The 24,855-nt window shown below is 43.6% G+C and overlaps 1 protein-coding gene across 3 annotated transcripts in view; it reads left to right on the top strand.

Moving 5' to 3' along the window:
• Nucleotides 1–24,855, top strand: part of TSPAN4 (tetraspanin 4) — a 1,044,908-nt gene that overhangs the window by 790,856 nt on the left and 229,197 nt on the right. For all 3 annotated transcript variants that reach the window (XM_030201255.1, XM_030201256.1, XM_030201253.1), the window contains one exon: nt 20,666–20,857. In XM_030201255.1, the coding sequence (XP_030057115.1) occupies nt 20,666–20,857 (192 nt within the window). The remainder of the gene's footprint in view (nt 1–20,665; nt 20,858–24,855) is intronic.

Genomic DNA, 24,855 nt, shown 5'->3' with positions numbered 1-24,855 from the left:
AAATAGACAGAAATAGCAAACAAGACAGGGGAATACAGAAAAATGGAAACAGGGAAGTCAGATGAATACTCGAACAGAATAAAATTTTCATACCAAGCCTGCTGAGTACTTTCACATAGTAGCCTTTTTGTATAAGATCTACACCAAAATTCAGCAAACTGACTGCAACTATTTAAGAGGGTAATTATATAACAGGCCAGCTAACTTGTGCATCTGAAATATGACAATCAGGAGTGAGGGGGCTGCACTCCTGCCCCCAACTACTCCCACTGCACCACCAAAGATAGAACAGCTGGGGGGTTGGGGGGGTGGAGGGGGGACTGCTGAAATTGTTTTTAAAAAGTTATGCTGGTCCCAGCCTGATTTTCAGGAGTTGCCTAATAGTTAGTGCAGCAGGTTGCAGACCTGGGGAACTGGGTTCAATTCCCACTGCTGCCTGATGGTCCGCAGTGGGTTGAGATCCTGGGGAACCAGGTTTAATTCCCTCTGCAGCTCTATGTGACCCTGGGCAAGTCACTTAACCTCCATTGCCCCAGGTACAACAGTAGTACAATGTACTACTTAGATTGTGAACCCACTAGGTACAGACCCAGTACCAGTAAACCGAAACTGTAAATGATATTTTTTTTGTTACATTTGTACCCCGTGCTTTCCCACTCATGGCAGGCTCAATGCAGCTTACATGGGGCAATGGAGGGTTAAGTGACTTGCCCAGAGTCACAAGGAGCTGCCTGTGCCTGAAGTGGGAATCGAACTCAGTTCCTCAGTTCCCTAGGACCAAAGTCCACCACCCTTAACTAGGCCACTCCTCCACTGTAAGCGGTATATTAATACTGAATGAATGAATGAACTCTTTTATGCGGGCCCTGGCTGAATATCGGCTGGGCCCGCATAAGCTTGGGGACCAAGCCTGCCCATATTTCGCATCCAATATTCAGTGCCGGTGCCCGGATATGGCCTACCCCTAAATATTGGAGGCTAATTTAGCCTGTGACAGCGTTTTAAAAAAATCACTAACTGTTGCTAGCTGAATATCAGGGGTGAATATCTTTGGGATGGGCTCTGAAGTGAGTGGAAGATGACAAAGGGCGTGGTAAATAGAGTTCACTGTGAGGAAAGTGGCATTCTCCGAGGACATGGAAGATAAAGATAGTCTTATATTTGGTTGAGATTATCGAATGGAGCCTGAGCTGAAATGCTACCCAGTGTATCTTCTAGAAGATTTTGGCAGTGCCACACCACACATCTGCATCTCCTCCTCCCTATGACTGTCGCATGGGACCAGCTCAGTCTTTTTTTTTTTTTTTTTTAATGCAGATTGAGGCAAATGGCTTTTAAGGTCCTCTTCAGCTTGTGTCTTATTCCTGTGAATTTTTTTGTTTTCCCTCCACAATATTCCAGTATGTATGTCCTGTCACATAGTGGTTCTTTACTGGGTAGATTCTCACTAGTTAGGATTTTCAGTGCTTTTAAAGCATGTTTTATTGTCTGTAACCCACTATGCCCTCTGAAGCCTCAGGCATCCAATAAGGTGATTTTTGTCAAAATTGAGCCATTTGATTTTGCCACGGCTGTTTTTCCAGACATATTTCAAAATGTTCCCAGTGACATAAAGAAGTATATCCAATGCAACAGGACCATGTCTCTCACAGACACACATACCTGGTGCCTGCAATGCCTGGAGCCCAGTCATGTTTCTTCTTCTTGTAAACTCTGTTTGCAGATGTCAAGAAGTGGCATCAGAATATGAGAGAAGCAGTGCAAAATAATTTTTGGCACAGAGAAGTCCAGTCCATCAGCATTGGTCTCCTTGGCTCTGAAAGCTGTATTGGACACTGGGAATTCATTGACATTAAGGGGGTCTCAACCTTCCTCAGCACTGATCATTAACAGAGACTGTGGGGGTGGGGCACCAATCCCATCTTGAGGTCCAGGAAGGATTCATCTTCATTCTCATTGACACCAAGGAAGGCCATTGTGAAGTGTCAGACCGAGGCCAAAAAGCATCAACATCATTCCCCCTCATAGCACGGAGCTGAGATCATTGACGCATTGAGGTCACCAGTGCCCTGAAAGCACCCCTGACATGAGGGTAGCTCATCCTCCCTAATACTGGACAGGGTATGCCAGTGTCTGAGGAGCTGAGATCCAGCCCCTGATGCATGCTGGGTGTCTCTGAAGGGACATGACTGCACCAACTGAGATCACGTCTTTGTCAATGGTGGCCATCGAGGAGCAATTCATGGGCAAGTTCCAGAAGGATATGCAATGCTTCTTTGCTTGGCAAGAGGCTATGGCATCAAAGAGTGGAAGTGCTTTAGTTACTGCCTGCAGGTGGTGCTTTGATGATGAAGCCTCAAAGGGCATTGGAGTTGGGACACACTGTGCCGGTGTTAATCTCCAGTCCTTCAGGGAAGGGAGCTTCCCTGATGCCCTAGACATCCCTGGTGCCTCAACACCCAGTCCCAGGTCCAACCACGAGGTTGGTTGTTCGAGGTAGACTCAGACGTATCTAGGGAGCACTTCTATGAGTCAGATTCTGAGCACACCTGGGTATCTGAAGAAGCATTAGAGGTATTCTCAGAGGTCTTCACTTAGATACCTCCTCACAGAGGCAAAAATCTCCGCTCAAGGAGCTCTCATTCTTTGATTTTGTTAGGAAGATGGCTCTCTGTCTAATTTGATTTGAAGACTGGGCCCAGGGTTGAGACATTGGACATCCTTCCCCAGAAGGTGGCTGTGACAGTGCCCATGCACAGAATCCTGAAGCTAGTACAGATGATGTGGGGGAGCCTCCTTTCTTTATGGAAGGTTAATAAGAATGTTAACTCTATATATAGAATTCAGAAGGCTCTGGGATATTTATTGCATTTGTATCCCACATTTTCCCACCTATTTGCAGGCTCAATGTGGCTTACAGAGTTTGGTTATGACATAATCATTCCATGATATTAGATACAATTAGTAATGTTCAAAGATTAGGTAAGGGAAGAGAGAAGGAAGGTGTGAGAAGGAAGAGGCTGTCCTACCCTGGTTAGGCCCCTAGAGGGCGCTGTTCCCCTAAAATGTCCAGGGAGAAGGGCTGGGTGAGTCAGTAAGGGGATGTATAGCAGGAGGTCGCTAGGACCGAGGAGAGTCCTGGAGGAGGAAACAGGTGCAGCAGGTTATGGGCTGGGTCCTGTTTGACCATTAACCACTTAATACCCCACCTAAGTTGTGAGGGAGAGAGGAGAGCTAGCCGCTGCAGAAGAGAGCTGGTAGCTGAAGCAGGAAGATCTCCATGGAAAGTACTGGCTGAGCCCTATGGCCTGGTGGTGAACTGTGTGTTACAAAGAAGGACTGAGTTAATACGGCTGGGGGTAAGAAGGCCCTAGAGTATCAAGTATAAGAACTGTGTGCTACAAGGAAGGACTGTGTGTCCAGGACTGAGTTAGTACTGAGCCTGGATGCCTGTGTGGGAGGGCTCAGGTGGAAGAAATCTGTTGGGTATTGAACTGTGCAAGAAGAAATGGTTAAGCTGGAAGAACTGTTTAAACTTGTGAAAGTGTTTTAAGCTAAAAGAAGTGTGCCCCAGAGGCTGGAATAAAGATTTGTATGAGAAAAATCCTGTTGATGAGACCTGACTATGTTTGCCTTTTGAGAACCAGGTCACCCCGAGTAGAAAGGGGTAGTAGACTAATTTGCATAAAATCTGCATACTGAGAACCAGCTCACCCTTAGTGAAAGAGGGACCTGTTATCCTGAGGTGGGAGCTTCATCTTCACAATAGCATCATCTTCACAAAGGTGTTAGGCAGGATAGAAGGTGGACTGTAATAACTGTGTGGGTTGTTGAGGTAGTTTTGTAAGGCTATGGGTTCTCTTTGTAGGCCTTGTGGAAGAGATGTGTCTTCAGAGATTTGTGGAAGTTAGTTATTTCGTCAATAGCTTTCAAGTTGTTATTATACAACAATGATCAACAAATATGAACTCCTTTACACATATCCAGAACTGCCTCTACAATATTTGTTTGCCAAACTACTATCATGTTTTTGTTACTATGTTACCCAAGATCCTTCTGATATTACCAAATGTATATTTTCTTATATAATTCTTATATATTTCTTAAATATTTCTTACTATGTTTGCTTGTTAAAATACTATCATGTTTTAATCATTGCCATCTTACCCAAAATCCATGTTATTACTAAATGTATACTTTCTCATGTATTTCCACTATTCATGATGTATTGTAAGCCACATTGAGCCTGCAAAGAGGTGGGAAAATGTGGGATACAAATGCAACAAATAAATAAATAATGCATTCCACAACTGCGTACTTATGTAAGAGAAGGTGATGGCATGTATCAGCTTGTATTTTAGTCCTTTACAGCTGGGGAAGTGCAGATTGAGAAATTTGCGGGATGATCTTATGGCGTTTCTGGGAGGCAGGTCCACAAGGTTTAGCATGTAGATTGGGGTGTCTGCGTGATTGATTTTGTGTACAATCGTGCAGATCTTGAACGCAACACGTTCCTTGAGTGGGAGCCAGTGAAGTTTCTCTCTTGGGGGTTTTGCACTTTCATATTTAGTTTTTCCAAATATGAGTCTGGCGGCGGTATTCTGGGCTGTTTGGAGTTTTTTGATAGTCTGTTCTTTGCAGCCAGCATACAGTGCATTACAGTAGTCCAGATGACTTATTACCATTAACTGTACCAGGGTACGAAGATATATCTCGGGAAGAAAGGTTTTACTCTTTGAGTTTCCACATGGAGTGGAACATCTTTTTTGTTGTGTTCTTCACGTGAGTATTGAGTGTGAGGTTTCGGTCGATGGTAACTCCAAGAATTTTTAGATTTTGTGCGACGGGGAGAGAACAGTATATAAAACTACAGCTTCTGCGCCATTTCATGGAGGCCAAACCTGGTTTCAAAAGGGCTAAGAGTATGAAATTTACTCCTCGGTGCCCTCGGGAGCAAGTCAAAGCCATTGGAATCTTTTGGGAAGAAAGTGTTTCAAAAATGCAGTGCTCACCCCCTGCATAGCATCTTTCCGTCTCTTAATTAGCATGCACTGGCGGAACATTGTGCGCAATGTAGCAGAATTCGGTGATATTCTTTCCTGGGAGAATGTTGATGAGCTCCTTCAGCTAGTAGCAAAGTGTGGGAATGTGTAAAATAAATACGAAGACCTATGGTATTTTCAGTACAGCATCTAGGACCTCCGCAGTGGGGATTGTGATCTTTATTTATTAAGTTGGATTTTACTCACACCTTTTTCAGTACTAGCTCAAGGTGAGTTTCATTCAGGTGTACTAGGTAGTTTCCTGTCCCAAGAGGGCTCACAATCTAAGTTTGTACCTGAGGCAATAGAGGGTTAAATGACTTGCCCAAGATCACAAGGAGCAGCAGGATCTCAGACTCACTTGGCTGTGAGCCTCAGACCTCAGGCCAACTGTGGAAGAGAAGCTGTCGGATGTTCCATGCCGTGGAGACAGTTGTTTTTTTTTTAGTGGCTGCTGACCGCATTAAGAAGCACTCTGATACTATCAAGTCACTCTCCAAGTCCACTCCCAGCTCAGCCTCCTCATCTTTTAGTGGAGGGCAGGTCCAGTGATATCTGTAGACAGAAATATTTGGGGTGGCACCAGGAGGGCAAGCTGGGTATTGAGGGAAACAAATCAACGTGACATTTTCACACATCATATTCCCCCCCCCCCCCCCCCCCCCGACTTTTAAATTAGCGTTATAATTGATAGCATCAAGTTCTTCTGTATGATACTATTCTGTACGGGATTGGTCAGAATCTCTACATAAACCCTGCGGCTCAGAGCAGGCACTGTCACTGTGGAGGGTCCCATATCGAACGGGGGAGGTTGTATGCTGATGGCTGGGGAAGCTCCCGCATTCCTGAAGCTCCCTTCCTCTCTCCCTTAGCAATGGCAACAACTTCTACAGGCTGCCTGCATCGGGCCTGAAGCCTTCTTTCTCCTATATTCTGCCCAAGCTAAAATAGGAAGTGATGTCAGAGGAGGGCAGGATGCAACAGAGAAAAAGTTTCCTGATCAGCCGCAGGCAGCCTGTGGGAATCACGGCCACTACTAAGGAACAAAGGGAAGGAGCTGCAGGACCACTAGAGCCTTTGTTGTCACAGCCTATCAGCAATGAGGTTGAATCAGGCAGCCACGGCTTTCACTGGGGGTGCATGTGGGGGTGACAAAAAGATTGGGGGGGGGCATTTGCCCCCCTTGCCCCCATAGTGACATCTATACATAGGTCCCCCCCCTTCCCCACTTGGTCCTCTCAAGTCATGCACGGACCTCGCTCTCACTCATGACAACAGAGGGCCCAAAAGTCACAACCAGCTCCCTAGTCAAAACTAGGGGCAAACTTTTGATTAGCTTCAAGAGAATTTAACATCAACCCCCATAATAATCCTGGATGGTCTACTGGTAGGAGAGAGGCTGAAGTTTTTCATGTAAGGTGGTCCCTTATAACGTCAGACCCGTGGGTTCTAAAAATAGTCCAGATGGGTTATATTCTGCAATTGGAAAAGGTCCCTCCAGATTTTCCACTAAGAGCATAAGCTCTCAGCATCAGAAACTGCTTACAGGCCAATACGGTCGAACCTCTGCTTCCACCATGGGAAAAAGACCAGGGATTATATTCCAAGTACTTCCTGATCACAAAAAAGACAAAGGAATTTCATCCTATGCTAGACCTGAGGGCCCTGAACAAGCCTATGGCCAGACAAAAGTTCAGGATGGTTTCATTAGGCACTGTAATTTCCGTGATTCAAATGGGGGATTAGCTATGCCCTCTGGTCTTAAAGGATGCATATTCACATATTCAGATACATCCAAGTTACAGGAAGTACCTAAGATTCTGAGTAGAGAAACACCACTGCCAGTATTGCAGCATTTTTACAAAGTGCTTAGCAGTCCTTGCAGCATCTCTCAGTGCAGTCTAGAGGTGCACATGTTTCCCTGCTTAGATGACTGACTGGTGAAGAACACACCAGAGGAAGGAGAAAACAAAAAATCAATGCAGACGACCATTCAGCTGCTGGGGCTACTAGAGTTCATCAAAAATGATATTCCAAGTCCCATCTCAGCCCATCACAGCTATTGGGAATGCTATGCCCAGTTCAAGTAAATTAGTTTGCTTACAAACTATATATGCATACATGTACATCTTGATAAAAATCTATTTTACACATGTAAAAAGCTTTTATAAAAAATTATACTAGGGGTTAGCTTCTGGATTCTATATAGCACGCCTAGAGATCCGTGCCAAAATCCAAGCATATTCTATAACAGCGTCTATAACAGCACTTAACAAGCAATAATGAGCACTAATTGGCAATAATTAGAATTTACACACAAAACTCGCTAAGCATATTCTGTTCTAATGCCTAAATTCTAATGCAAGCAGTTCAAAAGGAGCTTGGCTATGGGTGGGGAAATGTTGTAATCCACAGGGTACAGGGTTGTATTCCACAATGGTCTGCAATTTTCCCAAAATCCTCTGCTCCTTGCGGTGTGGGTTTGTAATCCACAGGGTACAGGGAGAGCTGTAATCCACAATGCTCTGTAATTCTCCCCCACCCAAATCCCCTGTGCCTTGCAGTCTTCTCTCCAGGCAAGACCTGGGGGTTAAATATGCCTCCTTTCCTTCCTTGCCTTTAGCCCCCCTCAAACACCCAGCTCTAACTTAAGCAGCCGCCTGGTCCTGCTGTCCAGGCATCAGTCTCTCCCTGGGCCCTCCCCAGCTGCTCTCTCCTAGTTTTTGCCCACTGCCTGTGACAATAGTTCCGCAGCGGGCGAGTCTCTCCGCGTTTCACTGAGTCCACACTAGAGTCCAAACTGTATCAAACTTCCAGACTGAGACAGTCCCTTCGCCCAATCTGCCTTTCTCTTCCTTCCCCTTCTGCCCCCCAAAAGGGAAATGGAGTAGCCGTGCTCTTTTACCCCCCCCCCTTTTCCTAGGTTCCTTCGCCTTGGTCCTGTTAAAAGAGCACGCTTGTTTCTAAACAGAAATTAAACAGTTCTCTGTTTCTCCCTTATTCTCCTATAACACAGTCACAATAAACACACTGTGGCTTGTTCAGCTTCAACCCTTGCTTCACTCCCTTTCCACTAGCAGACTAGGGAATGTAAGGGTCCCACCCTTTCTCTGTCAGCACCAACTCCTGACTACCTCCCACTTGATCCAGGTTGAAACCTTCATTTATTAATTCACTGCTGACATAGCCACCTTTTCCCTCCTTTCAATAGCTGGAAAACCAAGCTGCCATCAGCCCTTTTAGCTCTCTACCTTTAACTTTAGCCAAAGCAGAAATGTCCATAGGCTCCTCTTCCATGCTCTCTTCTCTCGCTCCACCCCCACTCTCCACCGGTTGCCAATCCATAGGCTCTTCTACAATCCTCTCCTCCAGCTGCCCCTCATCCACCTGCTTAATTTTCCTCAGATCCTCCTCCTCCCCCTTAGCATTCGCATTCTGGAACTGGTAGTGTGGATAACTGTTCCTGGCTGTACCCTGTATCTCCTTCAAGGGGTGCTGGGAATTGTAGTCCTTGGGTCTCACTGTTCTCTCTGAGGAAGATGACCATCTGCTTTCTCTGACCTGTTTGATCTTTGGGGACCGGAATCTACGGGCTCTGCCCTCTCGTGTGGGTTTAGGACACCCTAAAGGAGATCTTCTTCCTCCAGGCTTAGCTGTTTCCCACCCCATGCCCCCGTACTCTTCACAATGTGCATTCCATGGGCATTCTCAAATTTACATGCATACTTATAGAATATGGCCCAATGCATGTAAATCTACGCACAGGGATTTACACCAAGTTTTTGTTAGTGTAAATGGAGGTATGTAGTTTTAGACACTGGGATATCAACTAAGCGTATTCTATATACAGTTCTTAAATCTTGGTGCCACTTTTAGAATACGCTTAGGCAGAATTGTTTACCATGCAGAATTTTTAGGCACCTATATAGAATCTGGCCTAAATGCATAAAAGTACATACAGTGACAATTAGGTGCATTTTATGTGACCTGTATATATGTGTGCTCTGGGTGGCGTCACAATGTACACATGTATTATATAAAATATGTTTGCCCACTCTAGCAGCAGGGCCACCAAGAGGGGGGGCAGTGGGGACAAAATTCTCCGGGCCCAGGCGCCGGCGCTGCAGTCCCTGGTCTCACCTGCCTGCCTCCTCAGCTCCGGGCCCCCTGCATTCGAAGTAGCAGTCACAGATCGCCTCCCTTCGGGCCTTCCCTCCCTGTGCCCCGCCCTCGCGGAAACCAGAAGTTACATCAGACGAGGGCGGGACACAGGGAGGGAAGGTAAGGCCAGGAATGTAGAGAGGTGATCTGCGACTGCCGCTGAGGAGGCAGGGAGGTGAGACTGCGGACTGCAGCGGCAGGGGGAGTGATGGGGGCGACAGCGGCGGGGGGAGCGACAGGGGCGGCAGCGGTGGGGGGGGGGGGGGGGGGGGGGGGGGCGGCCTTGCCCTGGGCCCGGCTTAGTCTCTTGGCGGCCCTGTCTAGCAGGCAAAAATATCCCCAGCAGCAGTGTACTTGGTTTGCACCTAGTAAACCTATGCACCTATGTCTCTTTAGAAAATATGCTTAAAATAGGCACCTATGTGGCCTTCACAAATAGGCAATCTGTTGTAAAATAACCCTTTATGGTGTCGCCTTTTAGTATCTTTGTTAATAGGTCTTATTTGAAAAGTTCCCAAGGATTAAACCTTGATTTTTCCACTATGAAAAATGTTAAATATAGATCTATTTGGACACGTTCATTTAGTTATCTAAATGCTAAAATATGGAATGATATTCCTATTCAGATTTGTAAAATATCATCTTACATTCATTTTTGCAAGGCACTCAAAACTTATTTGTTTGCAAGATGGTGTAGATTCAGTGATTTAGATTGTGGGGAATTAACACTTATTCTTGAACTATCTTGATTACTGTACCTTGGTTTATCCTCCAAACTACTGAAGAAGTTACAACTTATACAGAATACTTCAGCTAGATTAATTTTCAAACTCGGTAAATACAGTAGTGTATCCTCTTATATTTCAAACCTTCATTGCTTTCCAATTTACAGATGTATTCAATTTAAAATATTGTTTTTTCAAATTCTGCACAGTGATACTTCTGAGGGGGTCTTTTACTAAAGCTTAGCTCCAGTTACCTGCAGCAGGGCCCATAGGAATAAAATGGGCCCTGCTGCAGATAACTCAAGCTGAGCTTTAATAACCCTCTAAGTTATTGAAAAAAATAGTTTCTATTACTTTTCCTAGTTTGTTGTATCGTTTAAGTAGCTTGCTGTTATTGAGCCCTTCTTTTTTCCGTAATATACGATATCATAGTATTGTCAATTGTTTTAGTTTTGGGGGTTTCTCCACTAATTATAAGAATTGAATTGTGTTATTTTACATTTTGGAAGAAGATTAAAACTTTCTTATTTGAGCGACTCTAAGATACTATCTAGTTTTGGAAGGTTTTATATTATAGTTATGTAATGTATGACGTTGACTTTTTAATTTCTATTTTTGTACACCACAGTGAACTCTTCTTGGGGAAATTAACAGTTTATAAGTGTTGTATTTATTTATTTATTCTTATATCCCACAATTATCCAGAAACAGGTTTTGGTTCAATGTGGCTTACAATTAGACACATTACAATTAAGTTATAGAAATTATATATCAATACAATTAACCATAAGACTTCTTGAAAAGGTAGATTTTCAACGCTTTTCTGAAATGAAGATAACTTGCAATACTTCTTATGTCATTTGGTATTTAATTTCACCATTTAGAGCCCAAATAGCTGAATCCAGCAGTGTAGATATTTGATGTTTTTTTAAATTTTTTGTTACATTTGTACCCCGCGCTTTCCCACTCATGGCAGGCTCAATGCGGCAGGCAATGGAGGGTTAAGTGACTTGCCCAGAGTCACAAGGAGCTGCCTGTGCCGGGAATCGAACTCAGTTCCTCAGGACCAAAGTCCACCACCCTAACCACTAGGCCACTCCTCCCCTATTAACATTATGCGATTGTATCTAGTGCAAGTGTTAATTGATTATTGTATATTCCTTCTCATGTGAGACTGCTCTTTATATGTAATCCACCTTGCATCCATATATAGTTAAAGGCGAAATATAAGCTGTACAATACAATGAGGTGCCTGGAAGGTAGGAACCTAGGAGCCCAAGTTCCGTTGTAGAATACCAGTGTAACTGGCTATCAACACACCTAAAATTTAGGCAATTGCATTTTACGCCAGCCATAAAGCTGGTGTAAGTACACACCCAAGTGCAGTAGGGACCCACACAATAACCATATTTTCAAATTACGCATGTGAGTGGGATCCCTGCCTTTGTCCTTCCTATGCTGTGCTCCTGTATACGCCCCACTTTCAAATGCACACTATGGGGCATATTTTCAAAACACTTAGCCTTCCAAAGTTACCAGAAGAGCTCTTAGGCACCATACTGGTATTTATGCACACTAATGCGCATGTAAGTGCATAAAGCTAGTATTCTAAGGGGCCGATATTCCAACTGTGGGAGGCAGCCCGGGTAAGTGCCGTGGTCAGCGGTGAGCCTGGATATTCAATGCTGGTCCGTTTCTGGTGACTGGCATTGAATATCCAGTTTATTTTTGGCCAGTTTAAACATAACCAGCCAAGCCGATATGCAGCACTGGCCAGTTAAGTTTAAAGCGGCCAAAGATATACCTGCTATTTTAGCGGCCTAATATGGCTGCCAAACTTAGCCGGCGATGTGATGCTCTGAATATTCACAGATAGCTGGTTAATTGCTATTTAACCAGTCAGGAGCCGTTCCTGGCTGGTTAAATAGCGCTGAGTAACGGCTGGTAAATATTTATGATGGAACACACACATAATTGTGAGCATCTAGGTTATAAAATTGTCCTTTTTAGTGTAATTCTATAAAGGGATACCTGTTGTTAGGCACCAAAAAAATACCTATTTGGAACATATTTTATATTTGAAAATGAAAAATGTTGATTACCTTAATACCCAAAAGAAGTTACAGCCAAGAAGTCTGTGAGTGGTTTCATGAAGTGCAAGTCAATTTCCCTAGCTTAAGCTGTATTGAGTGTGGGACTTGTGGAGCTATAAAGGATCCCCCCCCCCACCCCTTTGGATTTAAACATTAGAAAAGAGCCAGTGTCTGAGAGACAGGAGAGCATCCAGATATCAGCATGCAGTCTCAAAGCACTGACTTCATTGAGTGGCACAGATTTGCAATTATTTGCCTACAGCCAAAGGCAACTTAGATTTGCAAATAACAGTAATGCGAATTGATACTTCCAGTCTGCCCAGGTCTGTTTTATTGTGATGCTGTGCTTACTTTCTATTTTACTAGAGTAAGGATACGCTATTCAGACAAAATTTCAAAACTCTCTGGATATTCAGTGAAGCTTTTTACTCCTTGTTTTCCTCATTCCAAAACAGGAGGTCTGTGTCAGAGTGGGCAGGGACTCAGCAGGACTCTACCATGACCTAGACTGAAAGGTCTTGTGCTTCCTTTCCATCTTAGCTCCTCCTACAATGAGTTGTGCATACCAACCTCTTTGACAAGGTAGGGGAATGGCTGGGGAAGGAAAAGGGGAGATTCTTAATTATGGTATAGGCTTGGGAAGAGAAAGAGGCAGGGAAACTGTAGACTATGGCAGCAATGCGGGAGGGGTGGGAGAAGGGAGATGCTGGGCTACTAAGAGTATAGAGGATTTCTGGAATACTGGGGGAGGAGGTAGAGGGATAGGGAGATGCTGGATCACTGGAGAAGATAGGAAAGGCTTGGGCTTCACAGGGAGAGGTAGGTATTTTGGCCTGCAAGGGAAGGAGGAGGGAAAGGGGACATTCTAGACTGGGGTAGAGGACTAAGGGGAGTGGAGGAAGAACAGGGAAATGCTGGACCATAGGGGTAGAGGGAAGGGAGTGGATACGGAGAGATTTTAGACTGGGGGAAGGAGAGAGAGAAAGTGTAGACATTTTAGACTGAGGGGAGAGTGAAAGAGAGAGAGGTGCTAAACTGGGGGGGTGGCAAAAGGAGAGATGCTAGACATGGGTAGGAAAAGAAGAGGGGAGGTGCTAGACCCAGAGGGACAAACGAGAGGGCAGATGCTAGATTGGGGGGGGGGGGGAGAGTGAGAGGGAAGATAGCATACTGAGCGATATGGAAAAGCAAGAGGAGAAATGCTTGAAAGTACAACAAGAAGCTCTTTCCAAATGTATATTCTTCGCATCTATGAATCACCCTCCATGTGATTTGAAGGCGCATGCGGAGGAGAGGCATGCAGCTTGGAGGTGTGTGTGTGGGGGGGGGGGGGGATATTGCAGGAAGGAGAAATCAGATAAACTGTCTGACAGTACACAAGACATGCACCTTGACTAGATATGCCACTACACAGGGAAATTCAGTGCCATATGCTACAAAAGCAGAATTACAAGTGTACACATTAATTGATTTGATTTGCTTACTTTATTTCTTGTCTATTAGATTGTAAGCTCTTTGAGCAGGGACTGTCTTTCTTCTATGTTTGTGCAGCGCTGCGTACACCTTGTAGCGCTATAGAAATGCTAAATAGTAGTAGTAGTAGATCCTTTGATGCGATAAGTAAGTTAGGATATTGGATCAGTTCAAAGTGTGGAATTGATTATTGGACAGAAAACAGAGGGTAGGGTTAAATGGCCATTTTTCTCAATGGAGGAGGATGAATAGTGGAGTGCCGCATGGATCTGTACTAGGACCGGTGCTACTTAACACACACACACACACACACACACACAGATATATATATATGATATGGAAATCTGAATGACAAGTCAGGTGATTAAATTTGCAGATGACACTAAACTATTCAAAGTTGTCAAAACACATGCGAATTGTGAAAAATTACAGGAAGACCTTAGGAAACTGGAAGACTGGGCAGCCAAATGACAGATGAAATTTAATGTGGACAAATGCAAGGTGATGCACGTTGGGAAGATTAATCCAAATCATAGTTACCTGATGCTAGGGTCCACCTTAATAGTAAGCACCCAAGAAAAAGATCTAGGTGTCATTGTACAAAATACACTGAAATCTTCTGCCCAGTGCGTGGTGGCAGCCAAACAAGCAAACAGGATGCTAGGAATTATAAGAAAAGGGATGGTAAATAAGAGTATGACAGGGTTTATAGGACATTTCCCCTATCCTTTAAGAAAAGTCCCTCTTTAAGTAGCCTGGGCCACCTTAAAAGCGCAGGTCCCACCTAGGGGCAGAGTCAAAATGCAGGGCCAGGCAGAAGCTAAGGAGGCCCAGGGAGGAAAGATATGAATCCTCACTGTGTGCTGCTGAAGCGCCCATTCAATAATCGTGACCTGGCTGAGGTAAGCCATTGTTACTTTTTGAGTTGACTTGGCAAGTCTGTTTTGCAATCTGGCGGTAGCCAGACCTGGAGTCTGGGGAGGAACCCATAGGCTGTGTTTGGGGTGTGGCAACCCCAACAGCGTGGACTGTGTTTGGCCTGTTGCCAGAGGCCTGCCGCCAGAGGCCTGCCTAAGACTCTATTGCTAGACTGCAGAAGGTTTCCCGTGCTGTACCATGAATCTATAGGGAGGAGTGGCCTAGTGGTTAGAGTGGTAGACTTTGGTCCTGGGGAACTGAGGAACTGAGTTCGATTCCCACTTCAGGCACAGGCAGCTCCTTGTGACTCTGGGCAAGTCACTTAACCCTCCATTGCCCCATGTAAGCCGCATTGAGCCTGCCATGAGTGGTAAAGCGCGGGGTACAAATGTAAAAAAAAAAAATCAGGAGATAATAGAATCAGAAAGAAAGTAATTTCTACTGAACACTAGGGGGCCCTTTTACAGAAGGGCAGTATGGGTAACACTGTCTTGGTGTGCTGCTATTTGTCCCTAGCATCGGTAATCAGGCAGTGCTATGGGCTGCCCATTTACTGCCAGAGCCTCTACGATCTCCCAAATAGGAGGTGGTAAGGGCTCCCCCAGGATATGGCCACGCTGCAATTGTAATTTACCACACGGCCATTTCCTTCCTTAAAAGAAAAAAGTATTTTATCGGCGGTGGTAAAAGGGGGCCTCAGCGCATGGCAAACCCAGGCGCTGAAGCTACGGCAGTGCCCCTTTTACTTCCATTTGGTAAAAGGGACCCTAAGGTACTTAGTTCCATAAGAAAATATAGAGAAATATGTTTAGTTGTTCTTTATTAAAGTTTGAGAAATGCATTTTGAAATGTAGTTTTTAGAGAGCAGAATATGAATAATGTACAAAGATGTGCAGACTTCTACAAGATGTCAGGGCAATTCTATAAAGTACACGTGAAACGTTTCTTGCAGATTACACAAATAGTTTGGTAGAATAATGGCATGCATAGGTGCTCATATATGAGTATATAGGAACATAGAAACATGACAGCAGATAAAGGCCAATTGCCAAAACTGCGTTATTCTGTAAATATGTCCATATCTTCCTTAGCATGTATTTTACAGGTAGGTGTCTTAGAGATGATGCTTGTCCAGTAGTGACAGCGTACCACAGAGACAGGAAGTTCACTTCCCATAGCTCGTTTTAGTTTGCTATCGGCCCTGCATTTTGACTCTGCCCCTAGTGAGGTAATTAAATTCGCCGATGACACAAAATTATTCAGGGTCGTCAAGTCGCAGGAGGAATGTGAACGATTACAGGAGGACCTTGCGAGAATGGGAGAATGGGCGTGCAAGTGGCAGATGAAGTTCAATGTTGACAAGTGCAAAGTGATGCATGTGGGTAAGAGGAACCCGAATTATAGCTACGTCTTGCAAGGTTCCGCGTTAGGAGTTACGGATCAAGAAAGGGATCTGGGTGTCGTCGTCGATGATACGCTGAAACCTTCTGCTCAGTGTGCTGCTGCGGCTAGGAAAGCGAATAGAATGTTGGGTGTTATTAGGAAGGGTATGGAGTCCAGGTGTGCGGATGTTATAATGCCGTTGTATCGCTCCATGGTGCGACCGCACCTGGAGTATTGTGTTCAGTACTGGTCTCCGTATCTCAAAAAAGATATAGTAGAATTGGAAAAGGTACAGCGAAGGGCGACGAAAATGATAGTGGGGATGGGACGACTTTCCTATGAAGAGAGGCTGAGAAGGCTAGGGCTTTTCAGCTTGGAGAAGAGACGGCTGAGGGGAGATATGATAGAAGTGTATAAAATAATGAGTGGAATGGATCGGGTGGATGTGAAGCGACTGTTCACGCTATCCAAAAATACTAGGACTAGAGGGCATGAGTTGAAGCTACAGTGTGGTAAATTTAAAACGAATCGGAGAAAATTTTTCTTCACCCAACGTGTAATTAGACTCTGGAATTCGTTGCCGGAGAACGTGGTACGGGCGGTTAGCTTGACGGAGTTTAAAAAGGGGTTAGATAGATTCCTAAAGGACAAGTCCATAGACCGCTATTAAATGGACTTGGAAAAATTCCGCATTTTTAGGTATAACTTGTCTGGAATGTTTTTACGTTTGGGGAGCGTGCCAGGTGCCCTTGACCTGGATTGGCCACTGTCGGTGACAGGATGCTGGGCTAGATGGACCTTTGGTCTTTCCCAGTATGGCACTACTTATGTACTTATGTACTTATAAGATCCTCACGTCTTGGAGAAATCAGTTTAGCAATAACACACAGGGACTCCTGAGGCAGGCCTGAGCAGCCAAAACACGACTCATGTCGCGTCCACATTTTTAAAGAATAAATCTTTTGCTGTGAACTTGGTTGAGTCCAATAGAAGTTTTTTGACATCATCTATTCTGTCTCCACTGTGACTTTGTTCACAGGTAGGTGTACACATAGGTGGAATCTGGGTGGAACTCACACTTATCTGCCCACAGATGAAATGGTTGGCGAGTCCTTTGATTAGCGCCGGTGAAGGAGCGTCGACGCTCTTGGACCTGGAAAAACAACTCCATCGCTTCCGAATTATTCAACCACCATGTCCAAAGGAGTGGAGGAGTGAGTTAGAGGCATATGCTGAAATGGAGGACATTTACAGCAGAACCCGAATCGGCGGAACCACTCCTAAATACCTCAAGAGAAATCACCTTGGAGTTTTTGGCTTCCGTGGAGGTCACATTGAATGCCATCTGGAAGGCACTTCGGGACCTGACGGCGGTAGTAAATAACTTTGTTTCAGATATAATCTTATTGGAGAGTTACATGGACAATTTGACTGAACCCTTTGAGAGTGAAAAATTGATATAATAAATGAAGTTCTACACAAGCTAGAAGTGGTTATGATCCTGAAAATGATAATGGATCAGAAACTTTGAATGATAAGGTGGATGTTATTGTGAATGATTAATGTCGAGATTATTGTTTTTCCCAGAGTTCCAGGTATGACTCCTAAAGTTTTCCTCAGAAATATTTCCTTAATTATTACTTCGAAAGGAGTGAAGCCTGTGAAAACTGGGATTGCTTTAATCAGTGGGATTTGAATTAGAGACTTAAGTATAAGTATTGTTAAATAATTTCTGGTTTTTAAAAGAGAGAGAATGTAATCAGATGTATTATTTCTAATTAAAATCTGGACAATAAGTATGTTCTCAATTAAATGAATTGACTATACACAGTATTTGGTCTTGAAGAAGCCAACCAGATGATCAATGTGGAATAATGAATTAGATGAGTAATATCTGAGGATAATCAGGTTAATACCATGTTTTCTTTTTTCTGTTTACTGTTTAATTGATCTCCTTGTCTTATCTCACTCTCCCTATTTTTCTTCACTTTGTGGTCTAAGAAAGATTATATATAATCCATATATCTAGTTGGGATTGTTTTCTTCTTATCTTGTATTAATGTGCAGTCATCTCTGTATTACTGTTTGCAAGTGACCCTTGTAAAATGAAAAATTATAAATAAATGATTTAAAAAAAATTATATAACTTGTTTCAGATCTGTTGAAAAGAGATAAAACATTCCACAACTTTATAGGAAAATGAAGATGAAAAAAAATCAGTTATACTTTGACCCCCCCCCCCCCCCCCCAATTCCCCACCGATATTCAGCCAGCATCTGGCTGCATGGTGACCCCCCCCAACACTGGTGTTCAGACCAGATATTCAATGCTGGCTCGTATCCAGCGACTGCATTGAATATTCAGTTTCATTTTTGACCGTGGCAACTTAACTGGTTAAGCTGACATTCAGCTTTAACTAGTTAAATGCTTAGGGGTAGATTCTATATATCACACCTAAAAAACGAGCACCAAATCAAAATATGCCTACATTTCAGTGCGGTATATAGAATACACCGAGTGCCTGTCCTCACAACTAAATTTAATCACGGGCAATTACACCAAGTAAAACATGGTGCAAATGTGAACACCTAAATTAGGCATGGACTTGGTGTATTTATAACAACATGCATAGATTATATAAATGCCCATGGATTTGCCACGTTTTCAGCTATGCAACTTAGAGTTTACGCACATCACATTATAGAATATGCTTAGATAGTTCTGCATGTAAATTCTAATTAATGGCAATTAGTGTCAATAATTGCTTAAGTGGTAATTAGCACTGATTGGCTTAACTAATTAAGTTGCATGCGCAAATCCAGAATATGACTGGATTTGCATACGTAATTTAAGTCGCGTAATATAGAATCCAGGTTGTTAACGGTTAAAGACAGGCGAGCTATTTATGTAGCTTATTTTAACACTAAACTTAGCCGTTTGGCGCAGAATGTCACATGATATAGCCAGTTAGCAGCTAGCTTCTAACTGTGAATATTCAGTGGAGATAACCGGTTATCTTCTGCTGAATATCCACGGTTAGGTGCTGAAATGCTATTTAACTGGCCAAGAGCTATTCTTCTGTTCCTGGCTGGTTAAATAGTTTTGATTATCAGCCAGTATTTGTTTAGCAGATGGATAATTCAGAAGGCATTGATTCCAAAGATTTCAGATCTTATGATTAGAGGGATGGTTTATAAGTTGATCCGTGTATGGTTGAGCAGTTCCAAAGAGAATTCTATGAACAAATAACATTTGAGTTTGTTATGTGTTCTTATTGGTAGCCAATATAGATCTACCAGAAGAGGAGATACATGATCAAAGTTTTCAGAGTACAAAGCATGAGTGGCGTACCAAGGGGGGGGGGCGGTGGGGGCGGTCCGCCCCAGGTGCATGCAGCTGGGGGGATGCCGCGCGCCTGTCGGCTCTTCGTTTTCATGCTCCCTTTGCCCCGGAACAGGTTACTTCCTGTTCCGGGGCAGAGGGAGCATGAAAATGAAGAGCCGGCAGGCGCGCGGCACCCCCCCCCCCCAGCGGCATGCACCTGGGGGGGGTTCCTTTGCCGGGGGATCGGGGGTTCTTTCGCCGGGGAGGGGGGGCGTCGCGCTGTTCCAGGGGGGGCGCTGCACCCGGGGGGCGGGGTGCATCGGCGATCCGCCCCGGGTGTCAGCCCCCCTAGGAACGCCACTGCAAAGCATTACAGTAATCTAATTGTGACAGTATCATTGCTTGAGTTACTACTCTGAAATGATCCTGATGAAAACATTTTCTAATGCGTCTCAATGAATGGAGTTTCAAAAATATCTTTTTTACTAACAAATTTACATGATGTTCAAAAGATAAAAGAAGACCTAGGAATACACCTAGGACCTTCAAGAATGACTCCAATTTAATAGACTTATCCATTAGTGTCATTTTCTCCCAGATAAGATCTTCTTTTAAAAATTACTAAAGTAAAGAATTTTGGCCTTACCCATATTTAGTTTTAGCAGATGATACATTTGTGGACCAAGATGACAGACTTCTCCAGATTAGTGTGTATTGGTATAAGAATTGTATTATCAACAGCATATGTGTATGATTTAAATGGTAATTTTAATAAAGCTTTTACCAAAGTACTCAAAAGAATGTTAAACAAGGTTGAAGAGGAGACTCATGTGGTACTTCACAATTTAATGACCAAGAACTGGATGCTTTATCTATGAATTTGACACTATAGGATCTATATTGCAGAAAGCCCCTAAACAAGCTCAAAACATTTCCTAGTATTCCAATTTTATCTAGTATTGCCAAAAGTAATACATGTTCCACTAAATCAAAAGCACTGGACAAATCACACTGTAGCAGGAATCTCGTGATGACCTTTAGGTAGAAGATTCTGAACATCTATAATCAGATTCCTAACAGAGTTTCTGTACTGAAACCCAATCTAAAACCTGATGATGTCAAATTAATAAGATCAAATTCTTCTAAATAATCAGAGAGCTGTTTAGCCACTATTGCTTCTTGAATTTTTATAAATAAAGGGATATTTGCAACTGGCCTACATTTTAACAGCTAGGTCTTGCTTCCAGTTGGATTTTTAAGAATAGGTTTTAAGATAATATTTCCCAGCAAAGTGGGAAATGATCCGTTCTGAAAAGTTTTGCCTACCCATTTATGAAGCCATGTAAAAAGTGGGAAGTGTAAGCAATGGGAAATGTAAAAGAAAAAAGAAAAGAAAGAAAAACTCCTTTTTTAATAAAAAGATTTTTCAGCATACCTGTCTGCAGCATTCCTTGTTTGAGACCACAGTATGTTATAGTACCATCAGTGCTGCTTTAACAGCAACAACGAGCTATCTTTTAACTTCTCTTTCTCCTTTTCTTTACAGCTTGGAGGATGTGGGATCCTGGGTGTTGGAATTTGGCTGGCAGTGACACAAGGAAACTTTGCCACACTGTCTTCCTCCTTCCCTTCCTTGTCTGCTGCCAACCTGCTGATTGCCACTGGCACCATCGTCATGATTGTGGGCTTCCTGGGCTGTGTGGGGGCCATCAGAGAAAACAAGTGCCTGCTACTGAGTGTGAGTATGATACTGTGGATAAAAGAAAGATCAACAGACAACAGTGCCAAAATGACGACTGTATAATTTCAAGTGTGCTTGCAAAATTATCAGGTAGTCATCAAATGAAAAAAAAACCCTCAAAAAACTCACTGGGAGGTTTAGGACCTAACCTATAAACTGAGTGCTGAACTCCAAAGTACGGATTACTCTTCAGCAAATAAATCTTGGAGTCTTTGTGGACAATTCGATGAAATACTCAGCTCAGTATATAGAAAAAATGGAGATGCAAACTTTTACTAAGCTATGATAGGAACTAGCATGTGCTTAACAAAGCAAAAGATGGCCTAATGTAGGATGCACTAAAGTGTCACGCATTACTTTTTGCATTGCCGCATGCTAACTGCATGGTAAATATTTGGGGGGAATTATTTTTTGAGCGGGCATGTCAGGGACAGGGTGTGAGCATTCCTATGCTAATCTACATTACCGTGCACTAACTGGTTAACGCATGGATAAGGCAGAGGCCCTTATCACCTACAAAATAGGTGGCAGTAAGTGCTACTACTACTACTACTACTACTATTTAGCATTTCTATAGCGCTACAAGGCATACGCAGCGCTGCACAAACATAGACGAAAGACAGTCCCTGCTCAAAGAGCCATGGTACTTCTGAAAAATAGCCACATGCTAATGGCAACATTAGCTCATGGCCATCAATGAAAAGAACTGAAAAAGGCATTTGGGCCAGATTCTATATAAGGTGATTAAAAAATCAGCGCAGAAAATATTTCCACCTAAGCGTACTCTATAAGATTTAGGCACAGTATATAGAATATGCTTAGTTGATATCCCAGCGCCTAAAACTGTGCGCCTCCATTTACACCAATGAAAACGCATAAATTCTGGTACGTAGATTAACACATACTGGGCTATATTTTGTAACAACGCGCATACATTTGGGAACACCCAGGAAACACCCACTTCCCTTCATATGGCTATGCCCCTTTTGAACTGCACACTTTAGAATTTAGGTACAGTTCATTACAGAATACACTTAGGGCCCTTTTACCAAGCTGTGTCAAAAGGGGGCCTGCACTGGCGTCAGCAATTGTTTTTGACTCGCACCAAGGCCCCCTTTTACCTCAGCTGCTAAAAGGTAGATCTTTCTTTTTTTTAAGAAATGGCCATGTGGCAAGTGAAGCTGTTACTGCGTGGCCATTTCAGGGGAGGCCCTTACCGCCAACCATTGAGGTGGCAGTAAGGGCTCCAGCACTAACCCAGCAGTAACTGGGCAGCGCACAACACTGCCTGATTGCTGCCAGGTACACACCGACGCTACAAAAATAAATATATTTTTGTAACACCGGATATGATGGTGCGTTAGGGGTGGGAAGTACCACCAGGCTGCTTCAGTAGCCCAGTGGTACTTCCTTTTTAGCGAGCAGTAAGCCCGCGTTGGGCTTATCACCGTTTTCTAAAAGGAGCCCTTAGTGAGTTATGCGCGTAAATTCTAATTATTGCCAATTAGTGCTGATTATTGCTTATTAAGTGCTGTTAAAAATGCTGATTGACTTGTTAAGCCAATGAAGTTACGCAAGTTTTTGTGGAATACATTTAGATTTCAGCGTGGAACGCTAGGTGCAATATAGTTTATGGCTGTGGTAACAATGGCCTTAGCATGCAGGAAAGACCCATATATGGGCACAGCTCATTAAAAGGACCCCTTTGTGACCACACCTTGACTGCTATGGTGGCAGTTCTAGAACAGGGATCCTAGAATTTACTGTCTGGAGGGCACACAGACGAAGCCTATTGTATGAAGGAATGTAATTGCTAGAGTACCAGGAACAGAAGAACAGGAAGAACCTCTACGTCAAATCATCCAATCAAACGAGTAGAGGCTGACCAAAAGATGAATCCAACATAGAAGATAGTGCTTAAAAGACGCTTTATTTGCTAGCTCTCCTGTCCTCCACAGTCCCTCCTGCAATAGAAGATGTCTTCTGAGAAGATGTGCTGGTAGCAGGATGTACAGGATCCCCCATGCTAAGTTTGCTAGCTGTGGCCAGCATGTTTGCTTGTTTTTCCAAAAAAATAAAAATATTATCATCTGCATCAACTAACGGCTTCAAAGTAGAAAGTGAGACGGGGACAAAGTTTGTCCCCGTCCTCATGGGCTCTGTCCCCATCCCCGTGGGATCTATCTCCGTTCCTGCCCCGTCCCCGCAGGCTCTGCCCCCTTCCCCATCCCCGCGGTTACCGCGGATCCCAGTCCACATGTGATGCTCTAATGTGGTGGCTTCCTATCAAGTCTTCCTTCATTAACCATGAGTTTGGATCCCTTCCATAGAAACTTTACAGTCATTTTACTTTTCCTTTTGCTTCTCTTTGCTCATTTCCATATGACTTGCACTGGACAGCCATTCTACAATTTCAGTCCTTTCTACACAAACCAAGTTCATCAGTCTGAGCTTCTGTACCTAAGAGAAGAATGTGTCTCCGCCACGATTTGCCACCTTTGCTCCACCTTGGGCAGTCAGTGACTATCACTGTAAGAAGAATACTTGCCTCCCCATACCTTGTCTAGATCTGTGAATACTATTTCTTCAGCTCCAATGTTCCTCAACCTAACATCTCTCGGGTGAGGGATAATAAAAGGCACAACTTAATTTTTTTTCTGCTTTGCAGCTTAATATGGACGGTATTTTGTTGTAAATGTGAGAAATGCATGGTATTCTGGCACAATTTGTTCATTTTACGGCTGATTCATGCATCTGCACTAAGGGATAAATATGAAAAGCCTTAATTAATGAATAGCCCCCACAGATTACATCAGGACATGTGGTAAATAAGACGTTTGTCTTGTTAAAGATGGATCAGATCTTTGTGAATCAGACCCTGTTAGTACAGACTGGAACCTTTACATCTGTCATCAGCTCTGTATCTTGAGAAACACTTAACTGAGTTTCTTTCTCCAATGAGATCCCCAGTGCAGAAAGCTGTCCTTGTAGGTGGAATGCTAATTGCTATCCACTGAGCTATCTATTCTATGTAACTTCAATTTAATTAACTGATTTGCCTCTTTCAATTATATTTCTGCATTATATTAAAACACATGCTATTATCATAATTAAATCAGCAATTCAGGTTAAACTAAAAGAAAGATTGGTTTCCTGAAAATGATGGTGCATTATTTAATTTGAAATGCAGGCACCACATGAAACTCTTACGGCTTGCAGTCTTGGCGTCTTCAAGGATCTAAGGTGTTAATGTGTACAAATGAGTTAGTTTTGTGCATACCATAACAATAGTGAACCACACTCTTAAGGCACATAGCTTAGTGGGGGCAGTATGTCTAATTGGGTTACATACCATGACAGTATTGAAACTCATTCCTAAGACAATGTACGTGGAGTAGTATCTCAGTCTCTCAAATGTAATGCTAATGCTTGCTGTAGTAGTTGTGTTGTGCCAAAGAGAGCTTTCTTCTTGAGTTCATAAGTTGTAACATGAATAGGTTAACTATCTTAGGGCCCCTTTTATTAAGCTGTGGTAAAAGGGGCCCTGCTGTGCGCTATCTGCAGCATGAGATTTTGCCGCGTGCACAGTCCCCCTTTACATCATTGGGTAAAAAGATGGAAAAAAATGGCCATGCAGTAAGTTTGCACTTGCCACGCAGCCATTTTTTGGGGAAGCACTCACTGCCACCCATTAAGGTGGTGGTAAGGTCTCCTGCGCTAACCCAGCGGTAAACCCCTTGCGGTGACAATTTTTGAAAAATTCCAGCAGCACTGGAAATGCCACACGCGGGGGGGGGGGGGGGGGGGGGAGAGAACTACCGCCAGTGGCCATGGTGGGCCAGCAGTAGTTACAGACTGCTGTGCGGCAACCATTTAGTAAAAGGGGCGCCTAGGCTCTGCGGGGCTCACAGCGTTGCCCCAAGGCTCTGACCTTTCAAGGCTCCAGATATTAGTCCATGGCTCAGGTGCCTCCTGAAGTCTTTCAGAGTCCCAGA

The sequence above is a fragment of the Microcaecilia unicolor genome, chromosome 4 (assembly GCF_901765095.1).
Source record: "Microcaecilia unicolor chromosome 4, aMicUni1.1, whole genome shotgun sequence".
NCBI lineage: Eukaryota > Metazoa > Chordata > Amphibia > Gymnophiona > Siphonopidae > Microcaecilia > Microcaecilia unicolor.
Note: the sequence above shows the minus strand (reverse complement) of the source record. Positions and strands in the feature narration are given on the sequence as shown.